Source organism: Acanthochromis polyacanthus, chromosome 12 (genome assembly GCF_021347895.1).
Source record: "Acanthochromis polyacanthus isolate Apoly-LR-REF ecotype Palm Island chromosome 12, KAUST_Apoly_ChrSc, whole genome shotgun sequence".
NCBI classification, from domain to species: domain Eukaryota; kingdom Metazoa; phylum Chordata; class Actinopteri; family Pomacentridae; genus Acanthochromis; species Acanthochromis polyacanthus.
In genome coordinates, this window is record NC_067124.1 from 4,814,823 (window position 1) to 4,839,274 (window position 24,452).

General features: G+C 40.9%; 2 protein-coding genes across 4 annotated transcripts in view; one reads left to right on the plus strand and one right to left on the minus strand.

Annotated features, from left to right (window-relative positions):
• snrka (SNF related kinase a) overlaps positions 1-20,702 on the plus strand; it is a 79,141-nt gene extending 58,439 nt beyond the window's left edge. For both annotated transcript variants that reach the window (XM_022218848.2, XM_022218849.2), the window contains exons 4-8: positions 1,570-1,782; positions 7,942-8,076; positions 14,655-14,856; positions 15,355-15,464; positions 15,861-20,702. In XM_022218848.2, the coding sequence (XP_022074540.2) occupies positions 1,570-1,782; positions 7,942-8,076; positions 14,655-14,856; positions 15,355-15,464; positions 15,861-17,049 (1,849 nt within the window). In that variant the 3' untranslated portion in view covers positions 17,050-20,702. The remainder of the gene's footprint in view (positions 1-1,569; positions 1,783-7,941; positions 8,077-14,654; positions 14,857-15,354; positions 15,465-15,860) is intronic.
• A 1,337-nt stretch (positions 20,703-22,039) lies between these two features.
• Positions 22,040-24,452, minus strand: part of ano10a (anoctamin 10a) — a 45,479-nt gene continuing 43,066 nt past the window's right edge. For both annotated transcript variants that reach the window (XM_051956419.1, XM_051956418.1), the window contains one exon: positions 22,040-23,732. In XM_051956419.1, the coding sequence (XP_051812379.1) occupies positions 23,691-23,732 (42 nt within the window). In that variant the 3' untranslated portion in view covers positions 22,040-23,690. The remainder of the gene's footprint in view (positions 23,733-24,452) is intronic.

Below are 24,452 nucleotides of genomic sequence, written 5' to 3' on the forward strand. Positions count from 1 at the left end.
GGTGAGGCAGAAAGCTAAAATGCTGGCTACACCTCTAAAGGAAGCATCCAAACCAGCAAGGCTGGTGGCAGAACTACAATACCTTTTGCAAATGACTGTCATATCTGCAAAATGTTTTGACACATCATCTCTCTCAATCTAAGCATATGTGTTCAGCATCTTTACTTGGACAGATGGCGTAAATGGGCACAACAGCGTACAAGTACGTTTAAATGCGTTGTCATTAGGTATATCTGATACTGGATTTACCCAAACTCTGCCTGATTGTTAGTAGGGAAAAATGTTCAAAGAATTATCATAATTATTATTTGTTACACTTTCTAACTGCTCCACATGAGGAAATACATTTAATGGAAGTGTGTCACTCTGCCTGGCAAATAGACGACCTTAACATCAGCCACTGTGCAAAGACACCTCTGGGAAACAGCAGTACAGAGCTTTTGTGCAAATCCAATTCTGATTTTCGGCAAATGTTTTTACAGATTGCTACTGACTACAGTGAAGAGAGCCACAGTTAAGGAGCTATGTACTGTTGTTATTGATGCACATGGTCTCCAGAGTAAAAAATTAAGTAAACTCATAACAGTTATACAAACCTTCACTAAACCACCCACATGTTGAAATCCTTATGGTTTTGATATAACCAAGGAATCCTTCTTATGTACATGTTCTGCAAACAGCAACTGCAAAACTTGTAGCCTAAATCCTTCAGAGTAAAAGCCTCATTCCCATGGTAGCATTCCACTACAAAACTGGAGTATTAACACAAGAATATAAAATTAATAAGTAGACACTTGAGTGTTACTAATAATGTCACCACTGGGTTGTGGCTGCCATTAGTCACATACATGTTTTCTTTAGGACTTTTATTTAGAAAAAAATAACAGTGCTTATATCTGTGTAATTATACATTTAGTGATGTCAGCTCTGCAGCCCAACAGAAGTACCAAAGTGTACATTAAATTAACCAAAGCCACCAACATGTTTTGTTTCATAGGAAAACTTAATTATTTATCTTCATTGCAGATGTTTTTGTTGTTTTTTTTAAAAAAAAAAATCTGATTTGAAAAGTTCAGACACTGGACTTAACAGAACTGACGTAAAACGAACTGAAGTCACAATTCCACTCTAGTCGAGGGTGATGTGTCACTCTGTGAGGTCTAACGACAGTGAGGAGCAGAGCTCTTGAGTCACACCACTCACTCATGAGTTGTTCTGATGGGTCTGCTCCCTGGGGCAGAAAGGGCAGGTGGTGGAGCAGGTGGAGACCGTCTTGTACCCTGGAAGCTGTCAGATATCACTAGTTTTTCACCAGCATGTAGACGGGGTCTTCAGGACCCAGCAGCACCTATTTCTAAGGTCTCTGTCACTCATTTAATCTGTTCTCACACTGAGCGTAGCATCAGGGTACAGCTTCTTTACACTCCAAAACAGGAAGAATGCTCAGCCAGAACCAAAAGGGATTTGGGTTAGATAGAGACTGCATCCCTTGATTACTTTTAATCGAGCTGTCACTGACTGGTATTTTTATTTACTGACTGTTTCTTTATTTACTCTCTCTCTCTTCAGTCTGATAGACCGGATGCTTCAGAGAGACCCTAAGCGGCGAGCCTCCCTGGAGGAGATTGAGAGCCACGCCTGGCTGCAGGGGGTCGACCCGTCCCCAGCCACCAAGTACAACACTCCCCTCGTCTCCCACAAGAACCTGTCAGAGGAGGAGCACAACAGCATCATCCAGCGCATGGTGCTGGGAGACATTGCTGACCGAGAGGCCATAGTCGAGTAAGCTGCTCTTTGTCTTGTCCCTTTGTTATACAAACTGGAGTATGTGGTTTTTTTTTTTTTTTTTATGTGAACACCTTCAACGGCTACACATTGGCACACAAAAACTCCGACTCACAACATATCAAGGAAAACGTGCATTTGAGACAGTTGTATACAGCCCAGGAAGTCCTGTTTAAGGTGTTGATCCATAAGTGTGAAGCACATCAAAGGGTCTAAAACTGCAGTGTTCTACTGGATATGATCAAGAATCAAAAGATATTTTTCAGAAGTATATGATGTTTGTAAGTTATTAAGGATTGTGCTCTTGAATGCATTTTTGCAGCAAACTGAGTGGCACATTAGAGGTGCTGTACATTTTTGTGGCATCTCTTTTTTTTTTTGCATTTGTTTTTACCAGAGTTCTCTGCCCTTGTTGTTCTGAGCATTTCTTCACACAGTGTTCTTATCAGTCCTGTCAAAGCCTCGTTTCCACCATGCAACTGTTTTACCTGGTCCAGTTTGTGTCACATTAACAAGCCATCAGCAAAATATAAAGTTATAAACACACTATAGATTTTGACATACTGAGAGCTGTAAAATACATTGTAATTGTATCCTCCAAGGATTGTCAAAATAAGAGCTTTTCTACTGGGAGTCTTTAAAAGCCACAGTCCTGTTTTGTCTAATATGACTTCTTCTTTTATAAAATTCAGGCTTGAAAGATTTGAAACCTTCTTTTATGGCTGTACTTTGTCTTGCAAGTGATTAATTAAAGGAAAATTAGTTCTCAGTTCTTTTCTGATTAAAAAAAAATATTTTAAACTAGAATCTTTAGGTTTTGGTTGTAACTATGCAATGCTACCTTGTGTGTGTATGACCCTCATTGAATTATGTTGTGTTCTGTAGCGTCAACAGACAACAATCATATCTTACTGTTTGTCATTTTGTACTCGTTTCATTTTGCTATTTATTTACTTGACTGATTTTTCTGAGACACATGGTCACTGAAGATTTATACAGATTTTATGAATTTTTTTTGTTTTGTGATTGTTCCATGTTTATGCTGACCTAATTTTACTAAATAGCTCCTGCTTCATTCGCAACAAATGGCCTGTTAGCATTGTCTTAGAAGAACTTTCCTAAGACTTCCTAAGACAATGCATCAGTATCTGACACTGACAGTGAATATCATTATTATTTATACTTTCAAACATTTGAACAAATTATATTTGGATGTTCTGGCAATGTTTCATGCCTTTCAATTGAACTGAATGAATTGAATAGATGGCAGTTGGACTGTTCCATTTTGCGGCTCCATAAAATGTGAGTCAACCTGTTCTCTGTTTCACTTCACTATCCAACATATGAGGAGTTGCATAACACAGCACACATAACATTAACAGAAAGCCTGAAGCATGCTGACAGATGTTTGACTTAAAGAACCGTTGACTCTTTACCCTCCAGCTATCAGAGAAGCCCAGAGTGCTGCTACATGCTGAGAAACACAAAGGGCTGCATGGGAGAACGTTAAAGGAATAAATCAGAACAGCTGTTGATTTCAGAGTCAGGATTTCAAGTTCACACTTGTTCTTGTCAGTTGTGTTTCACAGTTCACCTTCAGCTCTCTCTATGGAGCTCCCTGTGGTGTGATGACACAAAACACACACAAAATATAATAAGTGGAGTGTGCACTGCCTCACTTTATACTTTAGCCTTTGTCTTCCTTTCAGAACAACAGCACCACAAAGTAACTCATTATGTTTCTGTGTACACAGCAGTTGGGAGTGTGTGTGTTGTGTGCTTGCATGCAGGCACGCCAATAGAACAGAGCTTTACTGATGTAAAAGTACTAACACAATAATTGTATGTTTCTGAGCTAAATCCATAGAAAATAAAAATAAAAAATGTATGCATTTTGCAGGAAGGTGGTGTCTGTCACTGACATCAGTTTTAACTACTTCATATGCAGTTCAGTATGTTCTAACTAGAGCTTTGCTCATGTTTCACAAGATCCAGTAAATCTGATGAGTTGTGTGATGATTAATAGAATGAAACACACACACAAGATTCTGATACCTACATCTAGTTGACGTCTTTGGATTTTTGTCTTTGATTTCTTTCTTAAAGTGTAAGTATTTCTGTTGAGCAGCTATAAAAATAAAACCATGTGAAGGATTTAGACACCTGGAATTTGACAAGGAGCCACAAGTCCAGAATTTTTACTTTTTTCTCCACCCTCTGCAAGGGACTTGAAAGTAAACAGTCTACAGAGGAAACTTTATGCTCATGCTGTAAGTTTGTACTGTAAACCACGTCCTCAGTATATTCTTGACAAACAGTTGCACACACACTTTTCTTTTCATTTTTTTTAAAAAACTTTTTCCACATTTTTCAACAAAGCGCAACAAGCAAAGCACTTCTGATTTTTGTTGTTAAGAGACTTCCGTCATGTTTACTATTGTGCATATGTGGAGCGTATCTTTGTTTGCATACCATTTATTATAATTTTTATAGAAGCATATGCTAGTCAGCTGTTTTGAGTTGGACTTGACAGCAGTCTGCAGAAGCTTGGCTTTAGTGGCTTACAAGTCCAAAAAGTTGGAAACTACCGCTTTAATTCTAGTGTGCTGTATTTTATAGACTTTTGTGTTGTCATGTGACTTACCTGAAAAGTAACTAAACGGTGATCATAGCTGCAGAGTAAGTAAGTACAGTTTTTTTCCCTCTGGAATGTAGACTTTAAACACTCTTAGTTGTATTCTGTCACTGGGAACATCCACAGAAGCTGTGATTCACTCTACATAAGCTCATGAGATAATAGTAGAGAGATAAACTGTAACTCACAGTTTTTACAAGCTTTTCATCCCCACTGAGCATCAGCCTTTGATGGATCTGTTGTGTAAGAGTGTGTGTGATGCTGTGTTCCTGCAGTTGTGCTTCACTGTACATTCTCCACTCTCCTGTCTCATGCAGTAGCTCTATCATAAGCTGAAGTCAGTGTCATACAGCAGAGACCTTGCCTTGCTATCACACATCAGATGCTACGAGTTGCAGTCTTTTTATTCACTATAATACTCATTCAGCTATAGTACAGAGAAGACAGTTTCAATTGGCTGCCATACATCAGTCCATTAGTGATGCCCCTGCTTGATTAAATAGAGCAGAGGCATCACATTTATCAATAGAAAATACTGACAGAAAATATAGTTCAGCTCTTGTTTTCTTCCCTCAGTCACAACTTTCTGAATTTATACTGGAGATTATTTCCAGATTCTTCCTCATGCCTCAACCTTATACCTATGCACAGGTGTTATATGAAAAAAGTATATGTAAACATATATACAGTCAAGACTGACATTATTCATATCCCTAGCAAACTTTAACTTAAAGTTACTTTTAAATGTAAATAAAAGCTGAGAACCCCCCCCCCCCCCCCCCCCCCCCCCCCAACAGTGATGCGTCTTGTGCATCTTCTTAAAAAGAGTCGAACAGGACAGGCAGCAGCTGTGCCCTTTGGCTTTTATTGACTTCTAACATGGATATTTTGGAGTTATTGAGTCAACATTCCCAACAAAAGGTATCAACAGTAAATTAAATAGATACAGATAAAAAAGCAAAGAAAAAAGGTTTCTTATTAAATATAATTTAATAAAACAGAAAAATTTAAAAGCATATGTTCTTTTCTCTGCAGATGAAGTAAATAACAAGAAAAGTGCAGTATTCCACCAAGACTGCTCATTCCCCCATATGGCATTGTCAGAAATGCAGCATTCTTTTTTTTTTTTTTTTTTTTTAGAAATGTGACATTTGTTTATTAGTTATTGATGATCAGAAATCACAGCAACATAGAATGTGTCCATTTAGTATAGCTGTACCCACAAACACAATGACCTTGCGCTGAGCACAGGTATGTGTTTTGCATGTGTACGTTATGTACGGATACCGAATCGTGTGACCTAAATATGTAGCGGGCAACGGGAATTGATGGGACTCAGAAACACTCCCACAGTTGTTCCTGTTATGATTTCTGACAGATAAGTTCTGTTGAGTCTGCAGTGGTGGATTTGTAGTAGCATTACAATCATGTGATCGTCAGCAGGCAGCTGATGTACTGTTCACTTGTTGTCATAGTAACGGTGACGCCGTGCTGCTATCTCACAATGATCCAGAAATCTTTAACAAATCTGTGGATCCAGACTATAAGCTGCATCACTGCCAAATCTAATCACAACATTTCCGACCTTCCCTGAAAGTTTCATCCAAATCCGTTTGTCTGTTCTTGAGTAATGTTGCACACGGACAGACAAACAGTGCCGATCGTCACATAACTCCACTGCGTTCCTCGGCAGAGTAATAATCTCTGATTGAACAGGTATGATATTCCTGTCACTTTCCTTTTTTGAATTTTCCTATGTAATGAACAGCCGGAGTATAGTATAGTGTAACAACACAACACCAGAGCAGTGTGTAGTGAGTGATTTGTCAGAATACAACATATTTTCACATCTCTTAATAGGTTTTCCTGCTTATTTACACTACATTTGAAAAGTGACCTGTGTCTTAGCCTCAGAGTAAAGCAAGTAAAGTACTTCCAAACACAAATAAATACAGTAGCAAGAACACAAACAAACGTTCTTACTCCTCCTGTGTATACAGCTGTTGGCAGCAGTCCTAAGGACTCGATTAATTTCATTAACATGCAGAGCTTAAGCTCTAATCCTACTGGCTGCACAGGGAGTCTGAAAAATGCACTGATGTGTTTTTTCTCAGACTGTACGCATGAACTCTGGGTCACTGAGGTCAGCAAGTCATGCTTCACAAAGACATCTTGATGTTGTTTTGGGTAAAGATTCTTTAAAGTCACAGAGGTCATACAATCAGTTAAGGCAGTTTTTTCATTTCACGATGGAACATGGGGACTTGGACAAATGTAGTGATCTAATATCATGGCAGTCCAATTAATAAGATCATTTATTAGTGGACAAAATCTTACTGAGAGGGAGAAAGCTTTTCTTTTGTTTCCTCCACAGTCATCATTCGTCATTAGTGAGATGTTTGCCTCCTTTGAATTTCTCTCAGCTAGCCCCTGCCAGATAATTGTAGTAGTACTTCCAGAGGTTTGTCATGTTTAATTAAATCTGCTCAGACAGTGTCTCTGTGGAATGCAGTCGTAGAGCTGTGTTAATCTAAATATTGTGGTTAGATAATAGAAACCAAACCCTGACACCACATGCCTGGTCTGGCATCGACTGCTAGACACACCTGACATTCATTCTGTCCACTGCGTGTTTTCAGCTTTATCTTCCACCTTGCCAGTGCAGCGGCAGGAGGATGTCCTTCTCTGTTGAGTTGTCTTGTTCAGGTCTCTATAGGGTTTCCATTTGCATTCTGGGTGTAGTCTTGCACAGAAATGAACTCTTCTTCCAGGATAAATGCATCTGAATCCTGTGTATCAGTGGTTTGCTATAGTCCTGTGGAAACGTCTTCTCTTGATGCTGCTGAAATATTTCACTTGGTATTAATGCTTTTGACTGGATTGACTGAGTACTGAGGTTGCATTGTATGGAGTAACATATTAAACATTCTACATTTCTAACTAAAATGAAATTAAATATAAGAGACTTACGCAAAGAAAGAATGTTTTAAATGGTATATTCTAATGACTGTTCTTTGCTTCTGTCTGACACTTTACATCTTCCATTGCTTTGGGGATTCTACTGGTATTCAACCTGAGCTTATAAAAGAATTATGGTCTTTTTAGTTTCATGCATCACTAGCTTTTCATCTTAAATTTTCATTTCAAATCTACATACAGATTCCAAAAGAGCTGCAACAACACTGATGGCCACATAATTGTTCTGCAACACTTTCACAAATGAAATAATTGTTTTATGGTGTGTTTTCTTAACAATAATGCCAATTATTTGTTTGCTCTAGTTTCTCAAATGTCATGATTGTCTACTTTTGTCATTTGTGATGGTCACATATGGAGATAATTTTATTGAGACTTTGCACTACAGGTGACTCCCTGGAAACAAACACAGAATGCCATACCATTTTTACAGTTATTTTGGATTGTCACTACTGTTGACGTCCAGCACTTCCGTGTTGCGTGTCCTCAGCCCTCTTTGTCGTTTCCATTTTCACATGTTCCTGTTGTCTGACTTGTTGTTTCAGAGCCCTGGAAACCAACAAATACAACCACATCACAGCCACATACTACCTGCTAGCAGAAAGGATCTTGAGGGAGAAGCAGGAGAAGGAGGTCCAGACCCGATCCTCCAGCCCCAGCAACATCAAGGCACACTTCAGGTAAAGAACACCAGCATTCCACTAGTCTCACTTTTCAGATCATTCTATAGAACATCATTCTAATATGGGGGGGGGGGCGCTCTGGCTTCTTTGCGTTCTTTTACAAGTCATCTAATGCAGGGCAAAGTGAAGGATGTGGCTTCAGTACTCCATTAAATAGTGATGAGTGGAGTTTTTGGAGTTGAACATTTGCGTGCAGGGTGACAAGGGCTGTCATTAAAGTGGAAAAGTCACCGCATAAAAAGCTCACTGCACGATCCAAATCATCGCCAGTGCAGTAGGTTACTGCTCAGAGTTTGTTGTTGTTTCCCACCGTGAAGAAAACAGTAACACATGTGTAGCGGAAGGAAGGACAGTGGTGACAATGAGCAGTGGCTTATAGCCGCATCCTACATCCGCTGAGTCACACTACTATGCATAAAAACACTCTCTGAGTAGTAAGAGTAAAACCATCAGTTTTTAGGCAGAAATCCAGATTTTTTTTCTTTATTCTAGCAAACTAGCGACGAGTGTGAGTAACAAAATATCACTGCTTGTTGTCATAATGAGTATCTGAGTCATAGCATGAGCCCAGAAGAGGGTAATTGACCTATCTCGCTCTGCTGCCTCAGACTGCAGCCTGACTAGCTCCACTTTGCATAGCTCAGCCACAGTTACTTAAGACTGGGTTAGATCTCTAAAGGTTTCATTTCCATTTCTGGGTTCACTGCACCTCAACCTGCTGGGCTGAGGGGAGACAAAGTGGAGGAAATAGCCTGAACTATGAACAGATTGTTCACAATGTTTTGAATCTCAGCCTTAATGTATTTTTGATGCTCATTTTCCATCATTATTCTGACTGTTATGTCTTAAATTAGTTAAATTCCCTGATGAGACAAGTAACGGATGTTGGACGCTGTCAGACATCATTTTGCTAAAAACTAAGAAAACATTTCTTAGTTTATCCCTCGGCTGTCCAAGTATTTCTGATTTGCTTCCTTGCCAACATTGTTCCTCTGGTTATAAAAGGAAGAGCAACTGAGAACGGGAACAAATAAGGAAAAGAGGAGCGAGGAAGCTTCAGCAAGACAGCTGTGGTTGTGAAACATTGGCACAGCTCCCTGTACATTCCTCTTACTGCTCTGCAGAAGGTCCTCTAAGTCTGAGAACTGCTTGAAAAGCATTTTCCAGCTACTGTCTACTTTTAGACACCTTAAGGGAACTGAGATTAAGAATGAATGATATAGATTTAAGCCACACAGGTGCAATGTGAAGAATTTAAAGGATCACAGCCGACTAAGACCAATTAACACAAGACTAAATATAAGGGGAGACATGACTCATCACGTTTTCCAGTGTTGTCTACATAGCAACAGTGACCTGCACAAACACTGAGCAGAGCTGTATGTGAGTACCTGAGTCACTGTGTGAAATCAGATGTTAGTCAGAGTAGTAAAATTATGACCATCTGCTCCATTGCCCTGCTTTACCCCTTTACATCTTGGTTAAGTGAATCTGACCTGCTGTGCAGATGATAGTGACTAATGTGTTTAAAGGAGACCTCTGTTAATTGGCTCAGATTGAGTCACATACCAGGAGCTGTCCTGCTGCCAGCCACACAGCCACATGCACAGCCATACACACACAGCACCAACATACACCACCAGTCAAAACGTCTAGACACACCTTCTTATACAATGGCTTTTATTTCATTATTTTCTACATTGTAGATTAATACTGAAGACATCAAAACTATAACAGAATACATATGGAATTATGTTGTAAACAAAAAAGTGTCAATTTTCATTATTAATCTACAATGTATAAATTAATACAAGTAAATAAAAAGCATTGAATGAGAAGTGGTGCCCAAACTTCTGACTGCTAGTGTGCACTTCAAACCTAAATATCAAAGAGAAATCAACAGTAGAAGCCCTCTGATAGCCCAATAAAATACTACGACATACACCAAACCTTAAAACAAACCCTCTCTTGAGCTGAAACATGATCTGGTGATGGATTTGTTCCACACAAAAATGTATCTGCAACTACTTTGACAGATGATAAAGCTATTAAATTAGTGAAGAACTGAATCTGTGATTTTTCAAGCAAAAATACTCATTTACAGACGGTTGAAAATGCAGCTTCAGGCACTGAGCGTTTGTGATGGACATTTTCCATTATTTTTGAAATTTTAAGACTTTTGGGGGAAAAAACACAAAACACCCTGCACACTGGTCCTCCAAGGTTCCTCATCCTGTCCTGATGAAGTGAGTTGATCGACAGTTTCTGGCATTTTCTTGGTAGACACTCTGTGTGTGTTACTTGTTGATATTTCATGTAGTAAACAATTAACAGGAAAAGAACTAGAACCATAAATGCACCGTTATTTATCGTTTTTCACCAAAAATTTGGCCTTTTTTCAAGTGAGACAAACTTGTACTTTAAATTCAGCTCTCCGCTCTGTGATCAGTTTCAGTATAAGCACCTTTACACTGTTCATTGTTCTATACTTGTTTGTCTCATTAAAGCAGCTCAAGGATTCCAGCTCTATCAAGTCAGAGTTCTGCTTGCTTAGTTGAACGACAGCATTAACAAGAGATAAGAGTCACTGAAAACAAGTCTGTGTTAAAGCAGAGAATCAGTGATAATGGAGAGGAGGAGGCAGCAGAGCAGGAGGTTTTCCCTGCTCTGTAACCTGTCTGTCTGTCACATGATTGCTGGCTGGAAGAGAAGAAACAGTAAAGAACATGGTAATTACTTTTAGTCTTGGGGTTTCATTGCAAACTGAAAAGTTCAGAAGTGTCCTAAGAACATAAATTGTTCTCACCAGCAAACAGACGTATACACTTCAGTGTGGATGTATTGTTAGATCTGTCTGTGTTTGTGTGCATAGATGTGCTGCCCATGCAAATGAGATTCCAAGTCAGTGAGTGCATTCATGTGTGCTGAGTGAGCAGTGATGCCTCTCATGGGATTAATTGTTTTCTGACTCATAAGTGTGCTGTCAGGGGAGCGCTCAGCCTCACTGTTTGTTTCAGTTCCTTCCCGTCAACTCAAACCCTCCAGGAAAAAGTTCACCAGGTGGTACAATTGTTTGTTTTCATCAAATACGTTGTTTTACTGAAAGGCAGCATGGACCTAATACAGGTCCAAGCAGATCCTGGAGGGCAGGAGTGACACCGCAGCTCTTCCAGTGTCTCCACGTGGCTGGAAAAGTTGTATCATTTTCGATCATTAGGTGTGATGACATTATCAAATCAAATAGATGCTTGTAACTGGCGTTCACCTTACAGTGCTATGCAAAAGTTGTAGGAACTTTAGAGGTTTTAGTTCTTATCCATTACATGATGCTATCATTGGTTCTGAATTCATTCTGCAGCTGGATAATGAAACCAAACACACCACAGATGTACAACTAGGACCTGTGTTTCCCCTCTAATGCTTTGTAGCATCAACTGACAAAAAGGAGGACGAAAAGGAGGAAACGTGGCTCATGATTTGTGGTTTGCTGATAATATAAAAGAGTGTGTGTGCTCTTTGCTAAAATTTACAAGTACAATATCATTGCAACTATAAAATTTTAAAGGAGTCCATATTCTAATGGACGGAAGGTGTGATGTCAGTGTTTGGTCTGTCATGTTTTTTAGTTTGAAGAAATTTCACCTGTATTCAGAGCAAATTACTTCCAGTTAACATAGTCGAGCACTAAGCAGCTTTGTGCAACAGTTACATTTAGATGTCTAACCAAACTCTGAGTTTTGGTTAGAGCTAAGCCTGTTACAGTCCAGAGAGCCCTGATAGCAGCATCATGCCCTCAGTCTGGGATTATATAAAGAGGCAGAAGTCATGGAGGCAGCTTAAATTAACAGGAGATATGTGCTGAGAAATACACTATGTTAGGTTCAAAGTCTGTCTGGTGGATAACTGTATTGGTACCTTAAAGTAAATACAGTAAATGAGTGCTGAAATAATTAAGTCAATTGTACAACGTTCTGTTCAATATACATGCTGGCCACATTTTTGAAACAAATGGCAGAGATCTTAATTTTAATTAATTTAATTTTAAAAGATTTTAAAGTTTACTTTTATGTTTATGTGAAAAATATGACCTGGTGTTCAGATGTATTAACTTTCAAATGTTCTCAGATGTCCTCAGAATCTAATCAGTAAGTTTACAGTGTACGGCAGAGGTGCAACATCAATGTAAAATAATTCAATATTGTGGCACGTTAAAATAACGTCATCACTTCAACATGAACAGCAGGGTGCTTGTTTATGATTGAATTATTTACTGTAAGATTAAGATCTTTTTGTTAACTTAATGTTTGATGAAAGAACCAGATTGACACGGAGAATGCCACCTTCCTGGAGAGATGCTCTGCTGTTTCTTTTTGAGCTGCTCTTTGCTGGAGGGGTTTTGTTGCTTTGCCTTTCTTTAGAAAATAACCCAACGGTGTTCTCTTGGATTGGATTCTAATTTATCCCATCACTGTGGAACCTCTCCTTAATTACAAAACCTAAACAGCATGATGAGCTCCTCAGTACCTGTTAAGCTGCCTGGGTTTAAAAGCACCCGGAATTTAAACTATTCTTGTTCATTTATGGTCGTACAGTTTGTAAAGACAAAACAAACATATAATTCAACCGGTCATTTAATTTCAAATTCAAATTGATGGAGTGAACATGCAGCTTATTACACGAGTCACCTTGAAAGACATGGATGCTAAGTTTTAATAGAGTACAATATCCTTCAGTGAGTGATAGTGTTACTGTGAAATCAGAGGCTTTGAGACACAGTGTGGGATGTGCTATAGATATGTTTCACAATGAATGCTGAGAATTGTTAGTTTTTAGAACATTCTTGGTGTAATTCAGAGGAATGATTCTGTTATTTTACAGATATAACAATATTATCTGCAGCATTAGTCCAGTTGTCGTCTTATTCAGCTTTTCCACAGACTGACCCGCTCAGCTCTCTCTGTGCCCTGCATGCTGACTAATCATCTTCACAAACTCTGCTCCTCCTTTCTTCCAGGTTAGGGCAGACAATTTAATCGGTGCATTATTCATTATGCCAGAATAGAGGAGCTGTGGGTTAGCTGACAATGAAAAGAGAAACAGAGTGTGGCCTCTGCAGCACCTCTGTTAGATGACAACAAACACTGAACAAAGCACATCACAGACATAAATGACCTGCAATCAGAAATGCTTCTGTCACTCTGATCAGAGGATTTCCATTAGGAAAGACACAAACTCACTGACTGTTAGTCATTAATTTACATCTACAGCTAATTTTGATCTTGCTTTCTGACAAAATGCATCAAATATAGTTCATAAACCATCTGGATCCTTGCATACTAGGTGATTGGAGCTCTGCTTGTGATGCAGGTGATAACTGAATTCTTGTAGGTGGAGGATTCTCATTGAACTGTGTGGTTTTAACTGGTTTGCCTCTTATCTTACTGGCAGAGTTCTCCTTAGTAACGGATGATCATTTCTTCAGGCACAAATAACTGGTGGAGTACCTCAAGGATTGATTTTAGGGCCTTTTCTTTTTAATGTTTACATTCTAGTTTTCTTTGTCATTGGGAGACTTGGCCTCTCTTTCTACCTCTATGCTGCTCTATGCTTTCTCCTGATGACACACGACCAGCTAATGCTCTGTGTAGTAGTTTAGATACCAGAGTCTGTCCCACAAGCTTTCACAGCTGTACCAAGAAAACCTGTTGTCGGAACAGATATTTTGATCATTACCATCATACTGCTACTACTAGTAGTCATAGTAGTAGTAATAACAATAACTTTATCTATGTAGCACCTTTTAAAAACAGAGCTTACAAAGTGCTTTACAGGGAAAAAAGATAAGAAGGAAACTCAGAAAGAAGAGGAAGTGGAATAAAAGAAAAATAGAGGACAAAACTATAAACTCAAGGCTAAAAATGATGATAATAGTAGTAATAATAAACAAGCCAAATAATCAAGAATCTTTATTTTCATTATGTTTTCACACAGCAAAATGTTGATTGGTGACTCCCAGCTACAGATAAAGAATAGAAAAAGGCACACTCTATACATAAATGGTAAATTAGTTATAAGTAAATTATGGGTATAAATAAGTAAATTTAGGCTAAAAGAGAATTAAATGAACAATTCAAAAAGAAGTTATAAACCAATTGGATGATAAAAACAGTAGTATAAAATAAATATGACATCACATAAAAGCAGGCCTGTAACAATGGGTTTGAAGAAGCAATTTAAAAGGAGATACTGATTCAGCAGCCTTATTTCCTCAAGAAGGACAGTCCAAAGCTGAGGGTCCCCAATCTCTTAGATTTCAGCCTCGAAGGGCCCAACAAATTATGTTCACTTTAAGGATAATCAAGGTGAAGCTCAGCTACTATTTACATATTTCATTGGAACAACACATTTAAAAAGTGCAGCATCTCTAAAGTTAGATGTGGACTTTGAAGCTGTCCACATTGTCTGTACTTGTCAGATAATTTATCTTATGAGCTGATTACTGTGAAAGCCACAGTTAAATTAAACTCAGAAGTGACTTCCCTCCGTCTTATTCTATCTCCGTCTTGTCTCTGCAGGCAGTCTTGGCCCACCAGGATGGACATGCACCAGGACATCGAGGACAGTTTGGCAGCTTCGTCCATCTCCCACGCAGGAGGCCCTCAGTCGCCCGCTCGCAGCGCAGAAAACCTGCTCAACGGACATCGCTCCAAAGGCATGATGGAGCTGGGCCGACGGGAAGAAACCACGGTGACCGACTCTCCAGGACCAACAGCACAGGTTCGCTCATCTTCATCACGTTCATCAGTGGATGTGGTGAAATGTGTCAAATGAATACAAGTACTACGGTTCAAAGGTTCAGGTGTTCTCCGGCTTTTACACACAAACAGTCAAGATCTGTGGCCGATTTCTGACTTTGAGCTACAAATGGGGCAACTTATCAGGCTGAAATGATGTAATGTAAATGTCTCCCTACACATCTGATTGGTTGATTCTGTCGTCACTCATTTTCAGCTCTCAAAGCACAGCAGCTGCTAGCAAACCTGTATTTCAGTTTATAGCAGAACTATATGTAAATGAGAGTGAGTGTATAATGATTTAAAGGTGACAGTATGTGATGAATGAGGGGCAGGAGGCGTGCAGGGAGTGATTGGATTGTGTGTCTGTGATCTGTGGTGATGACAATAAGTGTGAGAATCCAGATGGCTGCCCTCACTCCTGGATGCTTCAGCCTGTGTTAATGCCTCTGGCTGCTCTTTTCTTGTGTTTTCGTTCCAGGGAGCCTGTGCTGCCGCCTCAGGTCCTGCTCCTGGCTCTGGTTCTGGGACCATCAGGGCCACCACCCCTTCCACCTCAGCAGCAGCCAAGCAGCGGACCTGCCTGTTCAGGTCTGATAGATTTATGGTTCAAGCAGTACTATTTTGGTCATGTTTAATCAATAAACATTAACGCTTCTCTGGTTCCAGCTTCTCACATGTAAAGATTTGCTTTTTAGCTCTTTTTAATGCTACAAGAATGTGAATGTTTTGGGTTTTTCAGTGATCCAGACCAAAAGGAAAGATTTGAAGGTGTTTAGTAGCTGTGATGCTCACTTTTCACTGTTGTCTGACTCTGTAGACCAAAGTATCAATAGAGCTATTAGGATGATAACTGGATAATTCATTGATAATAAATGTGGCCATCAGTTGTCGTCCTGCCTGGGATCAGAGTAGTGTGTTGTTGCTTTGTGATCTCTCTCTGATCTGATAAATTGAGTGAAATCTTCCATGTCTGTTTGTCGTCAGGGTGGAGGAGGATGAAGAGGAGGAGGAAGAGCAGGACCCGTCTCCTCTCCCGACGCAAGTGATCCTGCGGCGCAAACCCCCCTCCATCACCAACCGCCTCACCTCCAGGAAGAGCGCCCCGGTTCTAAACCAGATCTTTGAAGAGGAGGGGGAGTCGGACGACGACTTTGACATGGACGAGGGCCTGCCGCCAAAACTCAGCCGCCTCAAGATGAACATGGCTGGAAACGCAGGCAACCTGAGCGCCGGGGCCGGATCCTCGTCGTCACCGGGGTCCACGCAGAAGCGCTACCACCGACGCAAGAGCCAGGGGAGGGGGTCGTCGTGTTCCAGCTCTGAGACCAGTGACGACGACTCGGAGAGCCACCGGAGGCGCCTGGACAAAGACTCGGGCTTCAGCTACGGCTGGAACAGGAGGGACAGCAGCGAGGGCCCGCCAGGCAGCGAGGGGGGAAACGGGGGAGGCAGCAGCTCAGGGCAGGGGAAGCCTCCCACAGAGGGAGGAGGCTCCTCTGGTCCAGACAGAGGGAGTCCTCCTGGAGCAGGAGGTAACGGAGGAGGAGAGGGTGGCGGTGGTGGAGGGGGGAGTGGGGGAGGAGGAGGGGGTAACAAAGGACAAGACAGCCCCTCCAGTTGTTGTAACAACAGTAGCACTACTAACCCGTCCCTCAGCTCTCTGTCCCGGTCCTCCCGCACAGCCAGCCGCAGCACGGAGCTGGTGGAAAGTCTGAAGCTGATGAGTTTGTGTCTGAGCTCCCAGCTGCAGCAGCACCGCGGTGGGCGGGGCAGTCGGGGTGGGGGAGGAGGGGGAGGGGGGAAGTTCATCATAGACCCTCGCAGCCTCTCAGGAGGGAGCGTGAAAATCCAGGAGAAATCGGCCTGGAGGATGTGCATCGGCTCCACGGGGAGCCTGGACACCATCACCCTCCCCACCACCACCTCCACCGGCAGCCTGACCCACACCCACTCTGGGCAGCACCACCACCGCAAGACTGCACCGCATGGAGCCCCCGGCCTGCACAGGCCGAGCGGCAGGGACGCTCACAGCAACCTGAGCGCACTGAAAAACAGCGTGCTCCAACTACCTCTGTGTGAGAAGACCATCTCCGTCAACATCCAGCGGGGCGGGGGCTCCAGGGATGGCCTGCTCTGTACCTCAGCTCCAGCCAGCTGCTGCCAGGTCATCTGAAGCTCTCTAAGCCCTCATGGACCTTCAGCCACCTCCACACAGCTCTCACACTTCTCCATCTTGTCTCTCAGTCTTGTGCATCCTGTTTTCTGAACCTCTTGTCCTGTGTTTGTGGTGGCCGGTAGCTGAGCTCCCATCAGCAGCTCTCCTGTTCGCTCTGTGCTCTGCTACCTGGATGTGTTTCTGCTGCCTGTTGCTGGTTGTTTTTAACATCTGTTAGTGTTTTCACTTCATCATTTTATCCTGGTTTTATGTTTCCCAACTGCATTTTTACGTTCTTAATTAGAATCCGCTGGTTTTCCAGCATAATCAAACAAGGAAGGTTTGAATTAAAGGCAGGCAGAGTCCAGACAGAGTGTTAGGACCTCAGTGTGAAGCGTTCTGACAAGCACGTTATAATGTCATTGTAGGAGGAAGTCATGTTTTCAAAATGAAGTCATATTTTGGAAAAAGCTGATTCTACTTGAAGACAAAGTAGAAGTTTAATGATAAATATATTATGATGATGTTCTGCAGGGTTCTCCAAGATATACAGTACAGTGTAACACGAGGTTTACAGTCACAGCATAGATGATACGGCCTACGACTGTTCACCAAGCAACTTTTTAAACATCTATGTGGCAGCTTTGTTGCTTATTCACAGCTGCACACAACAACCATCCAAACAATGTGATTAATTAGTCACCAAACGCAGCCAGGAGCTGGTGAAGCAGCAATGGAAGGATGAACCAGTTTATGGTCCACATGCAGGATATCTGCAGGACTTTGATACACCGTATTCAGTCCCTGTAGAGGGTTATAAAAAATCTTGCATTTCAGTCCCACAGGACTTAAATCTTGCCTGAGTTAGGCAGTAGAAAAACTACATTGCTTGGTGTGTGACTGCAGCCGTCACGTTCTCCAGCTCTGAACCAAAAGCAGGACTGTTGAGATGCTGTTCACACCTTTTAATGTCGCTTCATTACAGCTGCTACAGCAACTGGAAAATCATCAACTCAGAAATTAAATGAACATACACTACCGTTCACAGGTTTGGGGTCATCCAGAGAATTTAATGTTTTCTAAACAAACTCACACTTTTATTCATGTGTTAACATAACTGCACAAGGGTTTTCTAATCACCAATGAGCCTTTCAGCACCATCAGCTAACACAATGTAGCATTAGGACACAGGAGTGATGGCTGCTGGAAATGTTCCTCTGTACCCCTATGGAGATATTCCATTAAAAATCAGCTGTTTACAGATAGAATAGTCATTTACCACATTAACAATGTCTACACTGGATTTATCACTCTTTTAAGGTTATCTTCATTGAAATACTGCTTTTCTTTGACAAATAAGGATGTAAGTGTTCCCGAACGTACGTGTGTGTGTGTGTGTGTGTGTGTGTGTGTGTGTGTGTGTGTGTGTGTGTGTGTGTGTGTGTGTGTGTGTGTGTGTGTGTGTGTGTGTGTGTGTGTGTGTGTGTGTGTGTGTGTGTGTGTGTGTGTGTGTGTGTGTGTGTGTGTGTGTGTGTGTGTGTGTGTTCAGATCGTGTAACTTTGAAGTATTAGGCTGACAACAATGCCACATTCCTGCGCTTCATACAGAACTGTGAGCCTTGTTGTCCTACTGATTTGACCCTCAGACACAAACTAAATGACGTTATGAGGCAGATTTGATGAACACTGCAGAAGTGTACTAAAGATTCCATTTTTTAAGCTAAAGTCACGTGCAGACTGTTTTGAGTACCGTTACTGATTCATGCAGCCACTATCAATAAAGTTTTAGACTTTGACCAACTAGTTTCCGTCCTGCAGATGTTCCATTTATAAAACCACAGCTCGTACTACGATTTCTGCTGACATTCTAACTGAATTAAGTACAGCTTCTTTTTTACAGAATGAGCTCAGTTTTGTAATCACCTCTTCTAAGATCTCATTTCTTTCTTTCTGACCTTTTAACCTGTAGGGAATTTACTCTTGACATTACAGGGTTTTTTTGAGAAGTTTTTTTTAAAGCTTTATTTATATTTTTCCTAATAATTCAATCTAATCTTAAAATTTTAACTTTCTTTCCTTGTAAAAATGAAAAGTGAATTCTTCTGTTGTTGACTTTTTCTCTAAATGACTTCATTGTGATCACATGACGGCTGGTTTTTCCAGAGTGAGCGTCTGAACACTCCAGGTGGTTGAGAAGTCTTAGGCAGAGCTGACAGTGATGGAGGAATGAGAGCGTCTCCTCATTAATACCAACCAACGCTCCTGAAAATGACGGCCCTCCCTCACCTCTAACCGGGGGTCGTCTGTGAATGTTAGCAGCAGAGAGCACAGCTGGACTCCATGAACACGAATCCATCCAGAGGATCTGATCTGAGACGAGAATCTATTTGGACTCCATGTTGCACTCAGACAATCTGTTTTCTGTTGTTTTTGAGAATCATTTGTGGGTGACTTGAGCTTGGTGCAGACTGCTGGTCACTACCCTTTAAACGTCATTAGAGAGGCAGCTCTCTGTTAGATTTTAAACAAGGAAGAGGAAAGCTGGCGGTTTATCATCGGAGCATGTGAGTGCAGCGCTGTATTGATTCTGTAGCAACACGGTGCTCACCATGTTTGGAAAAGTTACTGCTGACCACAGATTTACAAATGAGGTGTTATTTTTTTATCCACATGACGTTGTGTTTGCTGATAGAGAACATGTTGTGATCCAGAGGTTCCCCAAAGCTTACTGTACATGAGGCGTTAGTAGAGTATGTACATACAGTGTGATGCAAAGTCAAAGTTTATTTTTTAAAACTTGTACATTATTTTGAGTGATCTGCTGTTTGAAAATGTTCATTTTGTTTTTTTTTTTGTTTTTTTTAAACTGACAGGGGTCTGCATGAAGTGTCATTTAGTGAGGAATGTGTGCTCCAGTAGGAACTCTTTCACACAGGAGAGAAACGTTTACTTCCAGCTTTAACATGAGCTGGAAAAGAGATGAACAAATGAGAGAGGGAAAGGGGGAAATGGGGAAATTCTTTAAGGGCATTGGCAATAAGCTATACCGTGTGTTGCAGCTATCTGTACAGAAACACTTTTTTCATTAGTTTCATTTTTTAAATTCCAGACTTGTGCAGCCTCACAGCAGCTGCTTTAGATTTAAAAGAAAAAAAAAGGAACCTTTAAATATTTTTTTTCTCTTTGGTTGTTGTCTGAGATTTTTTTTAAAAACCAAATGTAAATAGATTTGTAAATATGGTGCTCTTTCTCTCCATCTAGAACAGCAGAGTGAACCTTTTGGTGCATAGCTGTACAATAATCTAGCCTTATGATAATTACTGTAGTAATACTGTATGGGTGTCTCAGCTAAAAAAGCCGTGTGAGAAGAAACCACACGATTCTATTCATACTGTCAGGTCTCTTTGACTGTTGTCTTACTCAGCTGTATCCAGGTGAATGACGTGCATGTGTTTAATGTTTGACATTCAAAGACACCGAGCGAAGAGAGAATCAGAAGCAGGAATGTTACTGGACCAAAAAGCAACAGAAGAAGAAAGAGGAGGGAAAAAAGATGGGCTGGAACTGACAGAAATATTCAGTGTATTATTCTGTAGTTGATACCTGTTGTCAGACGTTACATATAGCTATGGTAATATCCAAAAAAATAAAATGTGGAATACTGTCTCATATTTCTGGTCTCCTGAGTCTTTCTTGGTAAATTTTTCTCAGACTGAGTGTCACAAATGATTCTCCAGTGTTGCATTTATTCTCTGCACCTGAAGTGAGATGTTCTTGATCTGTGGGAGACAAATATTTCTGTGAGAATGTGAGGAACAGATGGATGTGTCCATAATAGAGCATTTAATGTTTCTGAAGATTTGAGGAGAACTCTATTCCCCACAGATTCCACCCTTTCAGCAGGCTTGTAGAAGATCAGCTTTACAAACCAATGTGTGAGCGGTTTAACAGTCAGATCCAACACGTATTCATTCACACATAAACGATTTGTTCTACCGTGACCCGCTCTGTAGTTCACCACTGTGCTCCAGTATGAAGCTGTGATTCGTTAAAGGTGGAGTCAGTGATACTAATCTAATCTATTTGTTAATTCAGTGAATTTCTCCTCACAGTCCGCTAGCTGTGTGCACGAAAAAAACAATGTTCACACAGAGCTCTGGATGTGGAAATGAGGCACCAAGTGGCTTCAATGGAGCCATGCAACACTGTTCCAGAGGAAAGAAAAGACGGCAGTGGGGGCAAGGGGATGCTAACCACCTACGTTTCAACAATCTCCCCAGAACTGCAAGACTCCACTTCTAACTTTTATGCCACTTGGGGGCAACAAAAACAAGCTGCAAACACAACACTAGTGTTACATTGTAAATGACTGTTAATCCCAAACGCTTGTGGATGTGTTTGTGTCCACCTGATGAAATCCGATATTTAGTCTTCTTTAGGTCAGATTTAATCTACAACTAATGAGAAAAATATCGGCTTTTTAGCTGAAAAATGCTTTATGTTCACAAGCTAGTTGCCAATTTGTGTTATGAAACCAAAACTAGCTGAAAGACGCTAAAATGCTTCACAGAACTGAGCTGATTCTCATCAGTCACACGGTAGTTTGATCTAATAATAATATGTCAATTTTAATCACAGACTTGGTCTTGTGATGAAGATCTGGAGCCATGTGGGTCAGACTGGAGGCAGCGTTTGATCCAGGTCACTGAAGGTGTTGACAAGCAGTCGGTGGTGATTAACATGCAGCATGACACCGGAGAGCTTTACTCTCTATGTTTGGCAGCCTCCACTCTCCGCCTCACTACTCAAGTAACCCAGAAGCATCCAGACCAGATGGCACGCTGCGCCTTTATTCAGAGCTGATCATTCTATGAACTTGCCTTTTAATTTCCTCACACAAACACAGTGGACCTTCTAGCAGGAACCAGAGGCAGGAAGATCAGTGAGCACGTTTCAGGCCTCCGGCTCTAAAATCCAGAAAGTACAAACAGGTACAGCTGGACACACATTTCATTTCCTTGTGTAAGAGTTTATTTAAGCCAAGGATGCTGGGTTTCAATGTGCTGTTACAGCTTCAATACGATTTTAAAGGTAAATACTGGAGGACAGTGTATGGAGCATATAAAAACAAGATTGCATTGCATTTCAAGGCACCAGGGGTGTTACAAGAGTGCATGGTTTTAAACTTCAAGTCATAGTCCTCTACACTGGAAGCAACTAACCAACATTAGCTATAAGAGAATACAGCAGCTACATGCTAAGAAAAGACAGCCCAATGAAACGAACATGTATTCTGATCTCTGGTGTAGAAGGAAAGGAAGGCCAAAGTTATTTATTGGTTGATTTAATCACAATGAACACTGACTGAAAGTTAAATATCTTTAATTTTATGGCCTGAAACATTTTACTATGAAAACCATCCATAAGATTTTATGTAGTTTGAATTTCTAGAAGGTGTTACTGAGCTTTGCCATGTCTAAACTTCACTCTATCAGCATATTAAATGAGATCAGAATCACACGGCTGACAGAATGGAACCTGATAGGGCAGAGTCTGTAAGATTTATTTCAATCAGGCTTGACTGTTGTCCTTGTTGTCCATAAATATAAATGCAAGATATGTTTATTATCATAAAGTAGATAAGCTTTCCACAGATTCAGTACATGATGTTAAGTTCCGTTTCAGACATTTTCCTGTGATCCAACAGCCAGAGGTCTCATTATGTTGATGTGTTTACATTTACTGAACAGAAATTATTGAGTAGAGCTGCACCCAAAATGCATGCTCGTAGGGTTAGCAAAGCTGCAGATAAAATACCATTTAAATGAATTTCATGTGTGTTACTTACACATTTTAATTGAATTCCTTTTATTCTGTCTTTTCTTATCGACAGGAAGCAGCATTTAATTGACTAAACCGTAACAATTATGGCCCATGAGCCACTGTTAAATACTTTCTTTGGTTCGTTTTCTGTGAAAATACACCAAACTATGACTCTTCAGTCATGACTACATTTCACAATTAGTGTTTTGGTTGCTTCTAACATTTAAATCTTTAAGGCCTTTCTTTAATTCCAGGTTTGAAGTGCGGAGGATGAAAACTTCTCATTACAAGCAGCTTTAATACTGAAAGTCAGTATCACTGTTGAAGGTGTTGACTGTGCATACACTACAGAACCTCAGCACTGATTGAACCCAACCCAAAGTGACTTCAGTGGCTAAAGAGCAGAACAAGCAGAACAGAAAATGACTTTCATCAACACTCTTGGATATAAAATACTATTTTTTTCCTACACTATATCATGTTTACAGCATCTCTCTGTGATTTGAACACCTGGCCCATATTTCCCATCATTTATCCCACGAGTACACAACCCCAACACAACACCTCATAACAGTACAGGTAATGTACAGACCGACGTGATACATTTGGTACACAGCTCTGCACCCTTCCTCTGTTCCATCCCTCCAACAGTAAAACCGTGTAAACAGCCCCCTTTAGTAATTTGGTAAAGATATTGCAGAATAACAGTGAACCTCTGTGCATAAAAACCGGCCACACAAACTCCAAAAGTAACATAATACATACATGTGAGGAGGAGTGTCTGTCAATACGTAAACAGGAGTCATCATCAGCGTCTGCAGGGCCTCCTCTACTCCTCACTGGAAAGTCTTACTGAGCTCCACGGCTTCCAGCATTTTCTGAAACACACACGACAAACAGCAGCGTCTTTATATTCACTCGGGAAAATGACAGAAAAGTGCAGTGCATACTGTGTGTGTGTGTGTGTGTGTAGCCTGTGCTTTTGTAAAACCATACGTTGCATGACAGGTGGAAAGATCCACAGTGTGCACCGTCAGTAATTAGTTTCTCTAGGCTTGAGAGGACACAGCAGAGGTCATGTTAAATCCAAAAATGTAAACACCACTTCCCTGCTGGTGTTTTATAAGCGTCCCAGAGGCAGCTTTCTGTTTCCCAAAATGACATTAAGTGCTGCGCGGTGAGGGGGAGCAGGGTTTTTAAAATAGCATTACATGTGAGCAGGCTGCAGGGTCTGGACAGCGTCCTGCAGATGGAGTCTGTCAGGTCTCTGGACCATACAGGGAAACACACAGAAAGTATTCTTTGTGCTGCTTAGCTGGCGGCATACATCTCAGAGAGGATCATGGGTTTGACTAGAGCAGGACAGCAGAGCACGTTCCTATCAGTGCTGGCTGGAGTTTCACCATAAGCAAAAACCTGATCCTCATGCATAGATCTGATCTTCTCACAGCTGTCTAAACAACACAAGTCTTTCTGCTAGGAGTTTTCTACAATGTTAGACAGGAGCGGAAAGATCAGCTCGCACAAAAGATGTAAATAGAGATGTGCAGTACAGGAAGACAAGATCATGGAAGAAGTTCTGTGAACTCTGACCTCAG